This window comes from Aythya marila, assembly GCF_965140915.1.
Source record: "Aythya marila genome assembly, chromosome: 2".
Lineage (NCBI taxonomy): Eukaryota > Metazoa > Chordata > Aves > Anseriformes > Anatidae > Aythya > Aythya marila.
Genome location: NC_139043.1, coordinates 3,401,148 through 3,416,208, shown reverse-complemented (window position 1 = coordinate 3,416,208; position 15,061 = coordinate 3,401,148). Strand labels below are relative to the sequence as shown.

Here is a 15,061-nt window from a genome sequence, read left to right as displayed (position 1 = left end):
CAGGGACATTGCCCACACGGGTGTGCTCGGGGGCTTGCAGGGGAGGGAGCAGGGCTTCATTTCCAACATGAACCTCCCCTGCTGCAACTTGAGGCCGTTCCCTCTGATCCTATCCCTGGTTATCTGCAAGAAGAGGCCGACCCCCGGCTCCCCACAGCTTCCTTTCAGCCAGTTGTAGAGAGCCATGAGGTCTCCCCTGTGTCCCAGGCCCTTCACCAGCTTCGTAGCCCTTTGTAGCCATTTATTGGGGTTTTTCAGCCCATACCTAGGTCTTTGCTATTCTCCCTTTGTGTCCTTACGAACACTGATAAGGAATATCACTGAAAGGTGACGAAAGAGGCCCAGAAAGGTCCAAAATAGAACTGGCTCAGTGATAATCCCACACTTGTCTCATCTCAGACAGCTCCCACAAATTCATTTCCCTCCCCAAAAGCTGTTTTTTTCCCCCAAAGCCTCCATCCCTGGAGGTATTTAAGAGGTGGATGCACCACGAAGGGCCGTGGTTTAGCGATGGGGCTCGGTAGGCCCTGAGGGTTGGATCTTGAAGGTCTTGTCCAACCTAGCTGGTTCTGTAGTATCTTCTACATACAAAAATAACTGCTTCTGCTGCTCCTCACCCTGTTCCCACCAGTGTGCTCCAGGTGGAAACCTAACCAACCCCTCAGTCGTGTCCTAGAGGGGTAGCACACCCTGGCTCCATGGTGCTGGCGCCCCATCCTGGCCCAAGTCCCGTGGTGAAGGGATGCACGGAGAAGGGAGGAGAGTCTAGAGAACCTGACCACAGGCAAAACGGCGGAGACCTGGAGGATCTTCTTGCCCACCTCCAGTTGGGATGATGTCCGAAACCGCTGAGAACAGGACGGGAGTGGTACCAGCCAGCAGCACCCCGCCGCTCCTTGCCTAAACGCTGAGGAGAGCAGGGACGAGGATCCTGCAGCATCCAGATTTACTGGAAAATAATTAGATTTGTTGGGAAAAAAAAAAAAAAAAATCTATGCTGGACAGAGAGGTTTCCTGGGCAGCCCCATGGACATCTCAGTGCTGAGAGTTAAGCGGGTTGGATCCTGCCTGTGGAGCTGGGCAGGGTGGACGTCACCTGAAGGTCCATTTCTCAGGCTGGGGCAGATGTTTCCAGTAATTGAGGTTTTTTCTGGAAAAACGAATCCGAAAGAACAAGTTGTCACATCAGGGCTGGCTACGTAGTGAGGAAAATGAAATTCAGGCTCTGTGCTGAGCAACCCCAGGAAAGGGGAAACGGAGCCAGGGCGGTTCCATTGAGCTCGTGTTTCCTGCCCATCCTCAGACACCACCACAGGAGCTTCCTAAAGCCTGAGTCAAACTCTGGCAGGATGGGAACTGCCCGCCGTGGAGAAGCAGCTCTTGTGAGTGACTTTTCTCTTTTGTGCTCGGTGATAAAGCCGTGGGAGAAACCTGGGGAGGTTCCTTTTTTTTTTTTTTTCGCCTTGGAGGCTCTGTGCGCTGGCACACGGGCGGGCTGGGATTAATGCGAGCACTCAGCCTGCGTCGTTTCTGTCAGGGTGCGAGCATCAGCCCGGTACGGAGGGGGAACGACGTGGCAGGGAGGAGAAAAAAAGCTGAAGGAGACCCCAAAATGGGAGCTGTGGGGAAGGGTGGTTCTGCCGTGGGGCTGTCGGAGGTGCTGGGGAGTCCTGCTGGACGGGACCACACTCCGAGCGGCCAAGCAGCTTTGGCTTCCTCCCAAGAGCATCTGGCCGGGGATGGGTTTCCTCCAAAAGACGAATAAAAAAGGTCATTCCCAGGTCTTTATTCGGGGGCTGTGGCTGATGCACCACGGGGTGCTTGCTAAGGGCAGGCAATGAGGGAACATCGCAGCCTGGCCCAACCCAAATTTCCCTTCATTTCAGCCGACCCCGGGTGCCTGGGATGGATATTTCAGCAACCCTGGAAACGGGACTGCTCCAGGTAGGTCCACAGCTTCCCCCCTCGCTGCTCTGCACCATCAGGAGCCCTCAGCATCCTGCTCCGAGCTTGGGGTGCTTTGCTGAACCTGCTTGGGGTGCAGCGGCTCCTGCTTCAGCCCCATCCTGAGGGGAGACCCAGTTCTGCCCCTGGCTGGCTCGGGGGGACCTCAGCCCTTTTGGGGTGGCTGTGGGGTGAGCTGGGACCTCCCTCCGCCTCCATAAGGCTGTTTCCATGCAGACAGAAGCGGGGCAGAGCTCTGCAACGCAGCTGGAAAATATGTGTGCTTTGGGATTGCTGGAAAAATGAGCCCTGAGGGAAATGAGGGCAGGTTTGGCCATGGCTCAAAACCTGTGCGGTTTTGGGGTCAGGGCCATGTGCAGCTAGTCCGCCCTGGTTGCTGGCAGCAGGGCCCTACCAGGAGCACAGCCCCACCAACGTAAAGGGGCTGGTGGTGGGTTCCCCTCACCGAGAAGCGCGATGTCGCTTCCCGGCAGCAGCCCGGATGACCCCAAGGCAGCTCACAGCAGGGTGTGGTGCTGGACTCTGCATAATTTAGGGCATGAACTTCCCCAGAAGCTTGCAGTGGTAAGGAAGTAATGAAACATCCCAGAGAAGACCGTGCTCTTAATGCGTGGGAGTGAGGAAACCAGAATGAGTTTTTTTTGGGGGTGTGTGTAGGCAGCCTTCTCTGTGCTGCAGGCAAAGACCAAAGAGTGCGGGATGTGGGATGAGGTGGCAGAGATTTAAACTTATGAACTAGAGGGAAAACATTCCATGATTTTTTTTTGGATGGATTGGAATGATGTGGTGATCTCCTTCGCTTGTCTTTTCATTCTAGGCATCCTCATGGTGAGCTCAGCTTCCAAGGCAGCAACGACTGCTGCAGCCTTGATGGATGCCCAAGATTACACTGCCAACACCAGTGACTACCCCTACGAGTACTTGGACGAGGTGGACTACGTGCAGTATGGCCTCTGCACCAAAGAAGAGGTGCTTTCCTTCAGCAGGGCGTTCTTGCCGGCTTTTTACACCGTGGTGTTCCTGGTCGGCTTGGCGGGGAACCTTCTGCTCTTTGTTGTCCTCGTTCTGTACATCAGGAAGAAAAAGAAGATGACTGAGGTGTATCTGCTCAACCTGGTGGTGTCAGACTTTTTCTTGCTGCTAACCCTTCCTTTCTGGGCCCTGTACATTTCCCAGCGGGTGACCTGGGATATGCTGTGCCCGTTCTTAAACGCCATGTACACCATGAATTTCTACAGCGGTGTCTTCCTTGTGAGCTGCATGAGCCTGGACATGTACCTGCAGATCGTTGACGCTTGCTCTCTTCGCAGCTCCACGACACAGAGGAAATCCATCCTCGTCTTGGTGGCGGTGTGGATCCTTTCCATCCTCCTCTCCATTCCGGATGGGCTCTTCACCACCATGAAGCACATCAACAACCAAACCATCATGTGCACCCGTGATTATGGGCAGGAACACTTGTTTTGGAAAGTTGTCTTTCAGGTCATCCAAAACGTCCTGGGTTTCCTTTTCCCCCTCCTCTTGATGGTGTTCTGCTATTCCCGCATAGCGTGCGTCCTCACCACGTCACGGATGCCCGGCTCGAGGAGAGCCCTCTGCTTCGTCTTCACTCTGGTGGGCGTCTTCTTCGTCCTGTGGTTCCCTTACAACATCGTCCTCATCCTCCACTCCCTTCAAGACGTTGGCGTGATCCGGAGCTGTGAGAGGAGCAGACAGCTGGACTACGCCATTCAGATCACCGAGAGCTTGGCCTTCGTCCACTGCTGCCTCAATCCCTTGCTCTATGCTTTTGTGAAGAAACGGTTCCGGCTGTATTTGTGGAAGATCTGCAGGAGAAGCGCTTTCGTTGACATCCAGCCCTCCGAGACAAGCCCCTCTTGCAGCAGGTACGCTGCCCAGCTAGAAATGCTGAGTATCACAACGGCGTGATAAATATTTACACTATTTTAAGTTATTTTTATGCCCTCGACGCTGTATTTTACTGGTCCTGGCCATGCGATGGGGTCGGCGTGAGTCATGTAGGCAGAAGTGGCAGCCTAGCACCCGCATCCAGCTGAGGAATCTCCGTGTTGGGACTGGAAAACTCCATGTGGGATTTGTTTCTGCTGTCACTGAAATTAGGAAACGATTCAAAACGATTGCCCTAGGTTTGTGCTAGAACAGAGGAAGCCCCATGTGAGGTTTGTGAGCCGTTAGTGGGTGAAGGAGCAGCTTGCCTTGGTGCTGTGCACAATCACACCTGGGGCAGCTTCGCTTCTCCTGGCTTCTGCTGTCTGCCAGGCAGATGCGTTCGTAGGATCACAGAATAATTTGGGTTGGAAGGGACCTTAAAGGTCATCTAACCTAGTAGATCAGGTCGGCCAAGGCCCCATCCAGCCTGGCCTTGAGCACCTCCAGGTATGGGACATTGACCACCTCTCTGGCCAACCTGTGCCAATGCCTCACCACCCTCTAAATGAAGAATTTCTTCCTAATGTCTAGTCTAAATCTATCCTCTTTTAGCGTAAGACCAGTAAGAACCAGGGGGAAAGAGAAAAACCACAGGCTCAGCAGAATGGCAGTGGAGGTATTTGCCTTCCCAAGGGTGGGTTTTGACAAGATAAAAAAGCTCTGTGACCACCTTTAACACAAGTATTGGCTTTACATCACCACAGGGTGACAGCACGGCCTCAGACAGGAGAGCACGGACAGCTGGTACCAGTCCTTACACCCAGCGTAGCTTTAAAGTTCAAGGTCATTAGTTTGCTGGCCTTTATGTAAAAGGTACTGTTTGCTTTTGAACCTTAGCTGAGCTATTTCCAGCCTAGAAATAAAGTGAATACAGGAGTTGCATAGAATTGTGCAAATAAAGTTTATAATTTAAGACAAAACTCTCATCACCTTCTTACTTTTATTGTGAGACGACAGGACTGAGAAAGGTTTAGAGTTGAACCAGAAAGGTACTTTTGCTTTCACTGGCATTATTTATTTTTTTTTCCAGCATTGCTACAGTGAGCTTTCGTGCTGTTTGAGTGAAAAACAGTAAAGCTGGGAACTTTGCTTAAAAAATGTGCTGAAGCACATAATTAACCGGCGCTGTGATGTGGCCTTCGCTCTGTGGCTTAGGTCACTGGGAGGGAATGTGGAAAGGGAGAGCAGCTGGGAAACAGATCAAAGATGAAGGCTGCGCTCTTTATTTTGTGATCTCCTCGAGGAGGGCCCGTGGGACTGTACAGAACTTGTGATGGGATGTGTAGGGAAAGGGGGGAAGGTGGGGAAAACCGGGTGGATTGGGGAAGGGCAAAGGAGGGATAATAGGAAGAGGGTGTTAAAGGGGTTGGTTGTGGGTAAGCAGCATGCCCTGTGCCTGGTCACTGCTGTCTGCCCTGTTTTCTCTCCAAATCCTTTTTCTCTCTCCATGTAACATTCCTCCATCCACGCCAGGTGCTGTGCCGTGCAAGGGGCAGCAGCTGGGGTGGGGGCTGCGGTCACCAGGCCCCTGGGCTGGGCTGGCAGCAGCAGGGCATGAGGGACGGGGCCCTCTTCTGTCCCCCAACTGTGGCAGGGGACATCGAGAAGCAGAAGAAAAGATGGGTAAAGCTCTTGGAAATCTTTCCTTGAAGCCTTTGTGCTTTATGCAGCAGCCCATTAACCCCGGTTAACTGCAACGTGCCTTCCACCTTAAAAATCCCTGCCTGTTAGCCAAGGGGAGAGATGTCCTCACACTACAGGGGAAAAGCAAATACTTGCTGCCAATCCAGGCAGATGCTGGCAGCTCTGCATCTGCATATCAGCCCCTGGATGGGAATAAAAAGCACTCACCTGCCTCAGCCTAGCTCAGGGTCACGCTCCCGGCCGGGCACAGGGCTCTCATGGAGCTCTGGGCAGCTCTCTTCTGTGCCTTGGTGGCATCGCTGCTCAGTGGGCTCTACCTCCTGGGTGCCTTCCGGAGCCGAAGACCCAATGAGCCCCCTCTGGACAAAGGTGTCATCCCCTGGCTGGGCTACCTGCTGGATTTCCGAAAGAACAGTTCCGAGTTTCTAAAAAAGATGCGGAGGAAACACGGGGATATTTTCACGGTGCTGATCGGAGGCTATTACTTTACCTTCGTGATGGACCCCTTCTGCTTTGGAGCCATCATGAAGGAATCACGATCTAAGCTAGACTTCAGGTCCTTCGCATCTAAACTGGTCCTCCAGGTGTTTGGCTACAAGCCCATCCAAGCCAGCCAGAGCACGATGCATGCTTTGAGCATGAAGCACCTGACGGGAGATGGGCTCAGCCTCCTGACAAAGGCCACCATGGGCAACCTTCAGAAGCTGATGTTTTCCAAGCTGAGCTCAGGAAAGGAGAAGCAACTGTGGCAAGAGGACAACCTCTTCCACTACTGCTACAACATCGTCTTCAGAGCCGGGTACCTGGCTCTGTACGGCACGGAGTCCCACAGAGGGGTAGATAATGAGGAGGAGGCTAACGAGCGAGATCTCGTTAACTCCAACCAGCTGTTCAATGAGTTTCGGAAGTACGACCGCCTCTTCCCTTGCCTGGCCTACGCTATGTTGCCCCCCAAGGACAAACTTGAAGCTGAGCGGCTGAAGAGGTTCTTCTGGAGCACGCTGTCCGTGAGGAGGAGCTGTCAGAAGGACAACGTCAGTGGGTGGATAAGCGATCAAGACCAATTTCTGGTAGAAAATGGTGTCCCTGAGTACATGCGGGATCGTTTCAGGTTTATGCTCCTCTGGGCATCCCAAGGCAATACAGGCCCCACCGCCTTCTGGCTCCTCCTTTACCTCATGAAGCATCCAGACGCCATGAGGGCTGTGAAGGGAGAGGTAGAGAAGGTCTTGAGGGAGAACGGCCACGAGGTGAAGGCTGGGAGCCCACCAACTGACATCACTAGGGACATGTTAAACCAGACTCCTCTTCTGGACAGTGCCCTGGAGGAGACCCTGAGGCTGGTGGCAGCCCCATTGCTGGTCAGAGCCATCCTCCAGGAGATGAGCCTGGAGATGAGCAATGGCACGGAGTACGTGCTCCGCAAAGGAGACAGGGTGGCTCTGTTCCCACACCTCTCCGTGCAGATGGACCCCGAAATCCACCCCGAGCCTCACAAATTCAAGTACGATCGCTTCGTAAACCCAGATGGCACCAAGAAAGATTTCTACAAGGACGGGAAACGGCTGAAATACTTCAACATGCCTTGGGGGGCGGGCGTATCCATTTGTCCTGGGCGGTTCTTTGCCACCACTGAAATTAAATTGTTTGTCTTCTTGATGCTGGCTCACCACGACCTGGAGCTGGTTGATGGCGAAGAGGAGATCCCAGCCATCGATGTCAGCCGCTGGGGGTTCGGGACCATGCAGCCCATCCGTGATGTTCGCTTCAGGTATCGGCGGTGCTTCTGAGAAGGCCTGGTTGTGGTTTTTGGTTGTTGTTCAGGTGTTATCTATGAAATAAACTGCCAGATCGCATGGTCGCTGGATCTTTGTGGAGCTGACAACTGTACGTCCTTGTTCGGTTAGTGGTTATTGCGGCTTTCCTCTCTACCTCCTTCGCACGTGTCGCTGCTCTGCACCTCTGGTTCCTGAATTCGGTTAGGTTATGAGGTAAAAATTTGTCTGCACACCCACAAGAGAGCACAGAGGGACAATGGCGAGGCGGGGGAGCCCAAATAACAAAAACAACACCCTGCTGGGCTACTCCCAACCCCTGCACAGGGGCCACCAGCCCATCAGAGATCCGTCCGCACAAGCCCAGAAGAGCATGGGGGCTTTGTGGCAGGTGGAACCCAAATTAAGGACTTCTGAGGAGCCAGCACCTCATCCGAGCCCCACAGGGACCTCAGCCATGTCCAGGACGTGCCATTAGGAGCAGCTCTCCAGACCATCCCCACATCCAGGTGGGTCACTGCCGAGGGGTGTTGTGGGGTGCAGGGGAAAAGTGGGCATTGTATGGGTCATATGATGGGATGTTTGGGGACAGAACCAAAGGTTTGGGGGTCCGTGGTGCTGGCAGCTGGTGTGAGCATGGGTATGCAAGCAAGACCAAGCTGGATGAGGCAGGGAGAGCTGGGGATGAGCCCTGTGTGTGCCAGCTCCACCTTGGGACTGCTTTATTTCCCTTCAGAGTCCCAATGACACATTGGAAGGACCACAAGGTGAGCAGGGATCCCAGCTTATTTTCCACACGAAGCATCACGGGCAGGGTGGCGTCAGCTTGTAGTACACCCCTACAGGTCAGACAACAACAAATATCCTCTCCTTCAGGATTTCTTAGGGGCTTTCAAATAGCTTCATCTGTCGTCCCCTTCTCCCCTCTCTTCAAGATGTGCTCCTGTGAAGCCTCCACAGAGCTGCCCCTCACAGCAGAGGTGGGATGTACAGAGCAAGGACACAACAACAGCTTTACCCCTGCTCGTGCTTAAGAAAAGGAGAGATTTTCCAGTCTTGTTTACTGCTTTAGCAAGAGGAGAAGTGAGTTGCAAATGTCAGGAATAGCCTACGGCCCCGTTTTCATGCAGCATCCTGAACTGGGAATGCATGTGGCCACCTGCCCTTCCAGTACCGCAGGAGGCTGGCTGTTCAAGCCCTGTCTTGTGAACAGTTTCTGGGGATAAAAAAATCTGTGTGTGTGTGTTTGTGTCTGGCTTCGTCCCATCAACACAACACAGCTCAGGAGGGATCCCCTGCAGCACACAGCCAGCTCGCTGCTTCAATGCAAACCATTGCAAAACCCCGAAATTTTGGAGTTTGCAGAGGCCGGGAGCAGGTCTGTCCTCCTGCGAGGGGATGGCTGAGCCTGATCAGGATCCCGATGGTCCTCCACCCTTCCCTCGAGTCCCCTAGACGCCTGCTGAAAAGTGCCTCCCCCCTCCAAATTTAGCCCCCAGCCTCTGCAAATGCATAAAGAAGGGGATGGGGGTGGTGGGAAGGAGCTAGAAAAATGAACTGGGGCATGAGCAAAGACCCTAACAACCTCAGACCCTTACAGACTACAGCTGCTGGGACCTTCTGGGATCCCAAACATCTCAGTTTTATCCACCGAGGGTGATGAAAGGTAAAACTTTGCCCTACAAGCAGTCTTTTGGTTTTTCCCCTTCAATATTGTGGCTCTGGCAGCAGCACTCCTCCCAGCAGTTAAACCCAGCTGTGCCTGTGCGGAGGACAATGAACTGATTCTAACACTGACTTTGGACTTTGGAGGTTATGTCTGAGTGAGGAGCACGGCTCGAACGTTTTCACGTGTGGCAAAACATCAAAGCCAGACCCTGCTCTGTGTCGTGAAGGGCAGGCTTGTGCTGTAACTGCACGTCAAGGGCAAACGGTCCAGTGCTGCCACACTGGGCATGAGCCCAGAGCTTGCAGGGGTGGAAATTCGGACAGAAACTGTCAGGCAACTGTGGCAGAGCCAAGAGAAACAAGATTTACCTGTAACTGTACAAGGCTTGGCTGTGACGCTTCTGATTCAAAACTCCAGCACCATTTCACAACTGACATGTTCCCTCTATGGCTCTCATCTCTCTCTCTCTCTCTTTTTTTTTTTTTTCCTTTCTATTTTTTCATCACACATGGATCCTTTTCTTTGCTCTGCTACCAGGAATTAAGCTGGAGCTCTTCTCAAGTTCTGGCCAATGGCCTGACCTTTGCACACTCCAAACCGTGCCCAGGGATGCCTTGGGATAGCCAGACAGGTCAAGGCCACAGCAAGGACGGTGCTGCCCCTAAAGACATGAACAACTGAACCTCCACACTTACAAATAGTCCCCGAAAGCAACTTAATTGCCTGGGAGAGCCAGACCCTGCAGCTGATGCTGGTAACTGAAAATCTGGCCTGACAGCCTCCCAGAAATGAGCTTGCTTGGGTGGTTTCTGGTGGTTTCTCCCCCTGGTGAAGGCAGCACTGCCCTAAGAAAAAAAAACACTGCATTTCAGTGCTTTATTTTCTCAGCTGTACTCCCAGCCAGGAAATCTGTCACTGACTCTTTTTTTTTTCCTCTATGACAGGAAACTCTTCCTTTCCAGATAACCTGTTTCTAAGTATATCGAGAGGCTGACGGCGGCAGCTGCCTCAAACCTTTTGGGACCCATGGGAGCTCCTGGTCGCACAGTGACGTCCTGGCCTGGTGACATCCCCACTCCAGGGCATGTTCTGGCATGAGGATTTTTTTTTTTTTCTGTGGGTCGTTTACATAAAGGCTGTTCATGACTAATGCACTTTGCAGTGTGTGTTTTTTGTTATCGCCTGTATGGGCTCCAGGTCAGAGGGGAGGGACGGGTTCTGCACAAACACGGACTGGGGCTGAGAAGGGGGGTGTAAAAATAATGACAGTGACAATGATTCAGCAGGAAAATGTGGCTTTACTTCCTTGTCAGAATGGTTAATTTAACGAAACAATATTGAGTCTGTAAAGGACACTTCAGACATGCCCAAATGCATGCAAGTGTGAGAAGCAAAAAATCACTTAATTTGAGGACGTGTGAAAGCTCCAAATGGGTTAATCAGCAATCAATGTTTTATGCGTAGATGGGCTGTCCCCTGGCACCCAGCACTCCATCCCAACATGTACCAGCAAGAGTGAAGAACTAGATGCGCCAACAGAAACCTTACTGGGTTTGTAAAAGAAGTTAAATCAGAAGGAATCCAGGGTCCTGAAACTTATAGTGGCCAGACCTCATCAAGCTATCTGTGTTGCTTAACTCCTCTGTCCCTCAGGAGTGGGATCTGGCCCTAAACCCTCGGTTTTCTCTTCTGTAGAGCATTGTGAGGACAATATGACCTTGCTATTCAAAGTTTTATGGTCTATTAAATTAGTGTCTGCTCTCCACAGCACAGTGAAAGCTCCTTTGCTCCCAGGTCACTCTGCACACCATGCAGGAGAAGTCGCTGTGATGCTGCAAGCGTCAGGTCTGGGACAACCCGGGCTAAATGTGTTGGAAAAGACCACCACGGGTGAAACAGCATCACATCTAGTACTAAAATGTAACACGTTAGGAACTGATTTCCCATCCTCATCCCTCTAAGGAGAGTGAGATGTGGCTCTGGGAAAGCCTCTGCTTGCGTGCTGCTTGTGGGGAAAGCTCAGGAAACCCAAGTGCTCCAGCAGGTACATCATTCATGGCAGAGAAGCTGGCAGGAACAGAGGTAATAAGGGCAAAGCAATGACACAGCTAACGCCATCCTTCGTGACGGCAAGCAATCCTAAGCAGATTTTGAGGAAGAAAGGGTCCAGTTCAGGTTGCTCTGGACTTTTCGGAAGAAATAAAACCCCTACCATTTGCTAATGCTGCTGGTGTCACGTCTCGTGATAGGTGAACCTCCCTGGAAAATGACAGCTGGGCTTCGAAGCTGCAAAGCCCCTTGTGGTGCAAAGCCTGCATGTATCGAGGTCACGGTCACTTCTGTGTGCTGAGCTATTCCCAGCACGTCACAGCACGTGCAGAACTATCTCGTGGCAGGCAGAACGCACAAATCCAGACCTTTATGAAGCCAGGCGGGCTGGGGCAGTGGTTTTTGACAGGCAGCAAAGCAGGGCAGAGACTTTGCTGCAATGAACTGGCTGGGTGCTGACACCACTGCTTCCCAGCTCTTGGATGTGCTCAGAGAAGGCTTGCTGCATGTTCTCGTTTTAGCCCTGCCTGTGAGGAAAGATGTACAACTAAATCCTCCACAGGCCAGCATCCTGCTCATGATGAACATCTTTCCCAGAGCTGTTCATACACGAAGTCACAGCTTGGTTTCTCCAAGAGTTGTGTCTGTACGTTCATTTTTTAACGTGTCTCTAAGGCAAACTGATGTGGGCGCAGTCAGCCAGACGAGGGATTACTGCTAGATCCTATGTGATGGGTAAGTTGGTCATCTAGATCTAATGACACACTTCAAATACACATCCAAAAAAACCCAAACTTTGTGGAGTTCACTCACCCTGAACCCCTTGAGAAGCACGGTCAGCTCTCAACAGCACCCGTGGAGGGCTGGTGAGCTCTATGACAGCAGGAGCTGCCACAGAGGGTTAATTTGGGGCCCAGGGAGAGCAATAACTCTTCTCAAAGCCAAGCAAGCTCTGCAGGGTGAGGATGAGATGTGCACAGTGGCTGGAAAGCCCCCGTTGCCATTGCCTGCCCTGCACACACCCTGTGCTACCAGGCTGCTCTCACAGAGACTGGCTCTGCTGTTTCTGGGTGACGTGGGATGGAAAGGGCTTCCTCACAGAGTACGTAAGGTTAAAATCTCCCCCGTGGCACCACTGTCACACGCGTACCACACACCTTTGCAGCCTCTCGTTGCTCCACAGCAGCCCTTCTCCACCCCACGTTCAGTCTTGGGTCAGGCCCCGTGAGGATGGTGGAGACCTTGGCCAAGTGTGTGGCGTGCTGAGCCCAGCTGCCCATGGTGCTGTCAGAGTCCTACTGCTCCTTGTCCCTGGCATGTGGCAAAGACGTGGCATCACAGGACAAGTCACGCTGTGAGGGACCTCACGAGGTCTCTGTTTCAACGCTCTGCTTAACTCAGGGTCAGCTCAGGGCGTTCTCCAGTTGGACCTCCACATCCAAAGCCTCCAGACACGCTGTCGAATACCCCACAACTGCTGCACTCTTCACTATTTCCCCACCATGAATCTTTCAGACATATTTACCCTGATTGCTTCTCCCAGTCTCCTGTCACCTTCCCTGAGTCCTCTCCACAGCAGAAATATTTTCCATTTATTTACCATTTCTTTTAGTATTTACCATTTTCTTTGGGATCTGAGGCGGGGGAGGAGTGCACCAGCCACCCAGACCATGCTGCAGTGGTTACCGTGGGACAAGCAGGCGAGTAACGTGTCCAAGTGTCTGGTGGTGACATCTGGGGCTAGGGGCAGAAGTCAGGGCCCAGTATTTGCACACGGGGAGTCTTTTTGACCTCAGGGAAGGATTTGCAAAGCTGCTCAGGGCTAGTAGCTAGCCCCCCTCAGAAATGGCTACGCAAACCTTTCCCGGTTGTTTCTGGAAGCACGGAGCCAAGTGACAGTGCCATCAAGTTACTGTTAGTCAGCTGAGCCATGCTGACAGCCTGTATTTCTGTTCTCACCACGTGGCAATGCGAGTAACGTGGATTCATTTGCTCAGTTACGCTCAATTGCACTCACAGAGAGTGATGCGCACAGCCCCAGGCAGCCAGCCCGGCTCAGGTGATGCACAGTAACTCGACGGCACCCTTTGGTACCAAACGCTGGGTGCAGAGAGGGAGAGGGACACCATTCCTGGCCGTCGCCACATCCCCTTCACTGGGCAATCATGAGGCCGTACTTGGAGCACAGGAGGCCCCTTTTCTTTTCTCGTTCAGTGAGGAAATTCCTCAGTTTGGTGGTGGGGAAGGTAACCAGTGCTTGCTGCCTGTTGTCCAGACCGGTCTCCTGGAGCCAAGGACTCTGAAGGCACTCGGAGGCTGACGGCCTTCCCCTAGGACACAGGTGAGAAAGTCAGCTGGAGATCCACATCGGGTGAGGAAGAGCCTCACAAACGGGAGATAAAAAAGGGGCAAGAGCCAGGACCTGTGCTAACTGTCCTGTGAGAAAAGCCGGCACTGCCTTACCAGGGATTTGCACACAGTGTGCTCTGGAGAAAGGACACGGCTCCTCCGGAGAGACCCGCGTAGCACCGCGTGAGCTTCACCTTCCCCTTCCTGGTCGTTCGCAGAAACTCGCAGGGCACATCGGAGCTGACAGGGTAGTTGGCACTCAGCCTGCCCCAAAAGAAGAGAATTATCAGCACGAAGGGCGTAGCTCAAGATAACTCCTTCTCCTGGGAATTCCCACCCAGCTGCAAGAGAAGAAGCTCGTGGCAATGTGCAGAAGCATGACATGGGAAAACAAAATCCCAAAGGGCAGCGTTTCATGACTTCAGCTGCTTTTTTTTGGTTGGTATAATTTGATTTTTTTTTTTGTTAAAGCTTTTCAGATGAAGCTGAGTGAAAACACCAGCAGCTGCTGTCTTGCAGAACAGCCTCCTTACTCTGTGTGGAGACCTCGGTGGGACGGGGCCTCCTTGCAAGGTGCAGCCACCTCCACACCCTTCTGGGGCACTGCCCAGGAGAGGGAAATGCGGTTAACTGAGTCATTGCAGCTCCCCTTGCTGATGACTCTGTAATCACACTTTTACAGCCACTCCTAGGGTAGGGACGAACAGACTGACTTACATGATGAATGCTGTGATTCCGACGGACCAGATGTCAGTCTGCGGGATAGCTCCTTGCTCTGTCAGCAGTTCTGGAGCTAGAAAAGCAAATCGGTGTGAGCCGAGCTCCTTTCCAGTGCCACAGCACTGAAGGCAGCACAAAGCAGTGGGTACTTTTATACTATATTATACAAAGATGAAAAAGAAAAACTTTCTAGTATAGGGAGCCAGTTGAAGTAACTCTCCTAGGTCATGACTGCAACGAAACCTTGAAAACATCAAACCAGCAGGGACTGCTGGCTGTAACGTTGCAGCCTTGAGCTTAGGACTCGTGGATGCCTGCCAGGGAGGTGTTGGCCGTGACCTCTGGTTGTGTCCCCTGTGGCCTGCAAGCGGGGTGGCTGTCACTGCTACCCACGCCCACCAGCTCACACTGCTACTGGAGGGCAGCACCGAGGGGACTGCTTGCTGGAGCCAACTGCTGCCTTGCTCAGTCTCTCTGCTTGCCACAGTTTGCAGACGATGCCAAGGTTCTGCGAATGAACTCCACTCACCCATGGTTTCAACATAGTCCGAGCACTTGTCCATGGTAATAACCTTGTCTTGCGTGTAGAACTGTGCGTTGCCAAAATCCAGCAGCTTCAGCAGGTTGGGCTCGGTGATGATCATGTTTTCAGACCTGAGATCCAGGTGCAGGATGCCGTGCGCGTGGAGGTACTCAGCTGCACTGAGGATCTGCCACAGGTAATCTCGGACCTCCACTTCTGAGTACGATGTCCTGGTAGAAGAAAAAGGGGATAGAAACCAGAGGTGTTGTATCTGCACACCTGAGAGCACCATTCTGCACCCACTGCCATCCTCCCCTGCATGTCCAATCCCAAGAAACAACTCTACTCATTTAGCAAATCTATCATATACAGAGATTTCCACCCATATTTTCATTCAAGTTTACAGGTGCAAGAGGT

At 52.5% G+C, this 15,061-nt stretch overlaps 3 protein-coding genes across 14 annotated transcripts in view; 2 read left to right on the top strand and 1 right to left on the bottom strand.

The window, feature by feature from the left end:
- The first annotated feature begins 1,329 nt into the window (after positions 1 to 1,329).
- Positions 1,330 to 4,835, top strand: ACKR2 (atypical chemokine receptor 2). Its single transcript, XM_082752791.1, has 3 exons — positions 1,330 to 1,382; positions 1,887 to 1,944; positions 2,783 to 4,835. The coding sequence occupies exons 1-3, from the start codon at positions 1,350 to 1,352 to the stop codon at positions 3,892 to 3,894; spliced, it is 1,203 nt and encodes a 400-aa protein (XP_082608917.1). The 5' UTR covers positions 1,330 to 1,349; the 3' UTR covers positions 3,895 to 4,835.
- Positions 4,836 to 5,816: 981 nt separating this feature from the next.
- On the top strand, positions 5,817 to 10,121 carry CYP8B1 (cytochrome P450 family 8 subfamily B member 1; the record flags this gene model as incomplete). The annotated part of the gene is made up of 2 exons (XM_082753201.1): positions 5,817 to 7,843; positions 9,948 to 10,121. The coding sequence occupies one exon, from the start codon at positions 5,817 to 5,819 to the stop codon at positions 7,347 to 7,349; it is 1,533 nt and encodes a 510-aa protein (XP_082609327.1). The 3' UTR covers positions 7,350 to 7,843; positions 9,948 to 10,121.
- Positions 10,122 to 10,287: 166 nt separating this feature from the next.
- OBSCN (obscurin, cytoskeletal calmodulin and titin-interacting RhoGEF) overlaps positions 10,288 to 15,061 on the bottom strand; it is a 185,601-nt gene continuing 180,827 nt past the window's right edge. For all 12 annotated transcript variants that reach the window (XM_082754701.1, XM_082754709.1, XM_082754707.1 and 9 more), the window contains 4 exons: positions 14,651 to 14,874; positions 14,119 to 14,194; positions 13,516 to 13,665; positions 10,288 to 13,382 (listed from right to left, as the gene is read on the bottom strand). In XM_082754701.1, the coding sequence (XP_082610827.1) occupies positions 13,205 to 13,382; positions 13,516 to 13,665; positions 14,119 to 14,194; positions 14,651 to 14,874 (628 nt within the window). In that variant the 3' untranslated portion in view covers positions 10,288 to 13,204. The remainder of the gene's footprint in view (positions 13,383 to 13,515; positions 13,666 to 14,118; positions 14,195 to 14,650; positions 14,875 to 15,061) is intronic.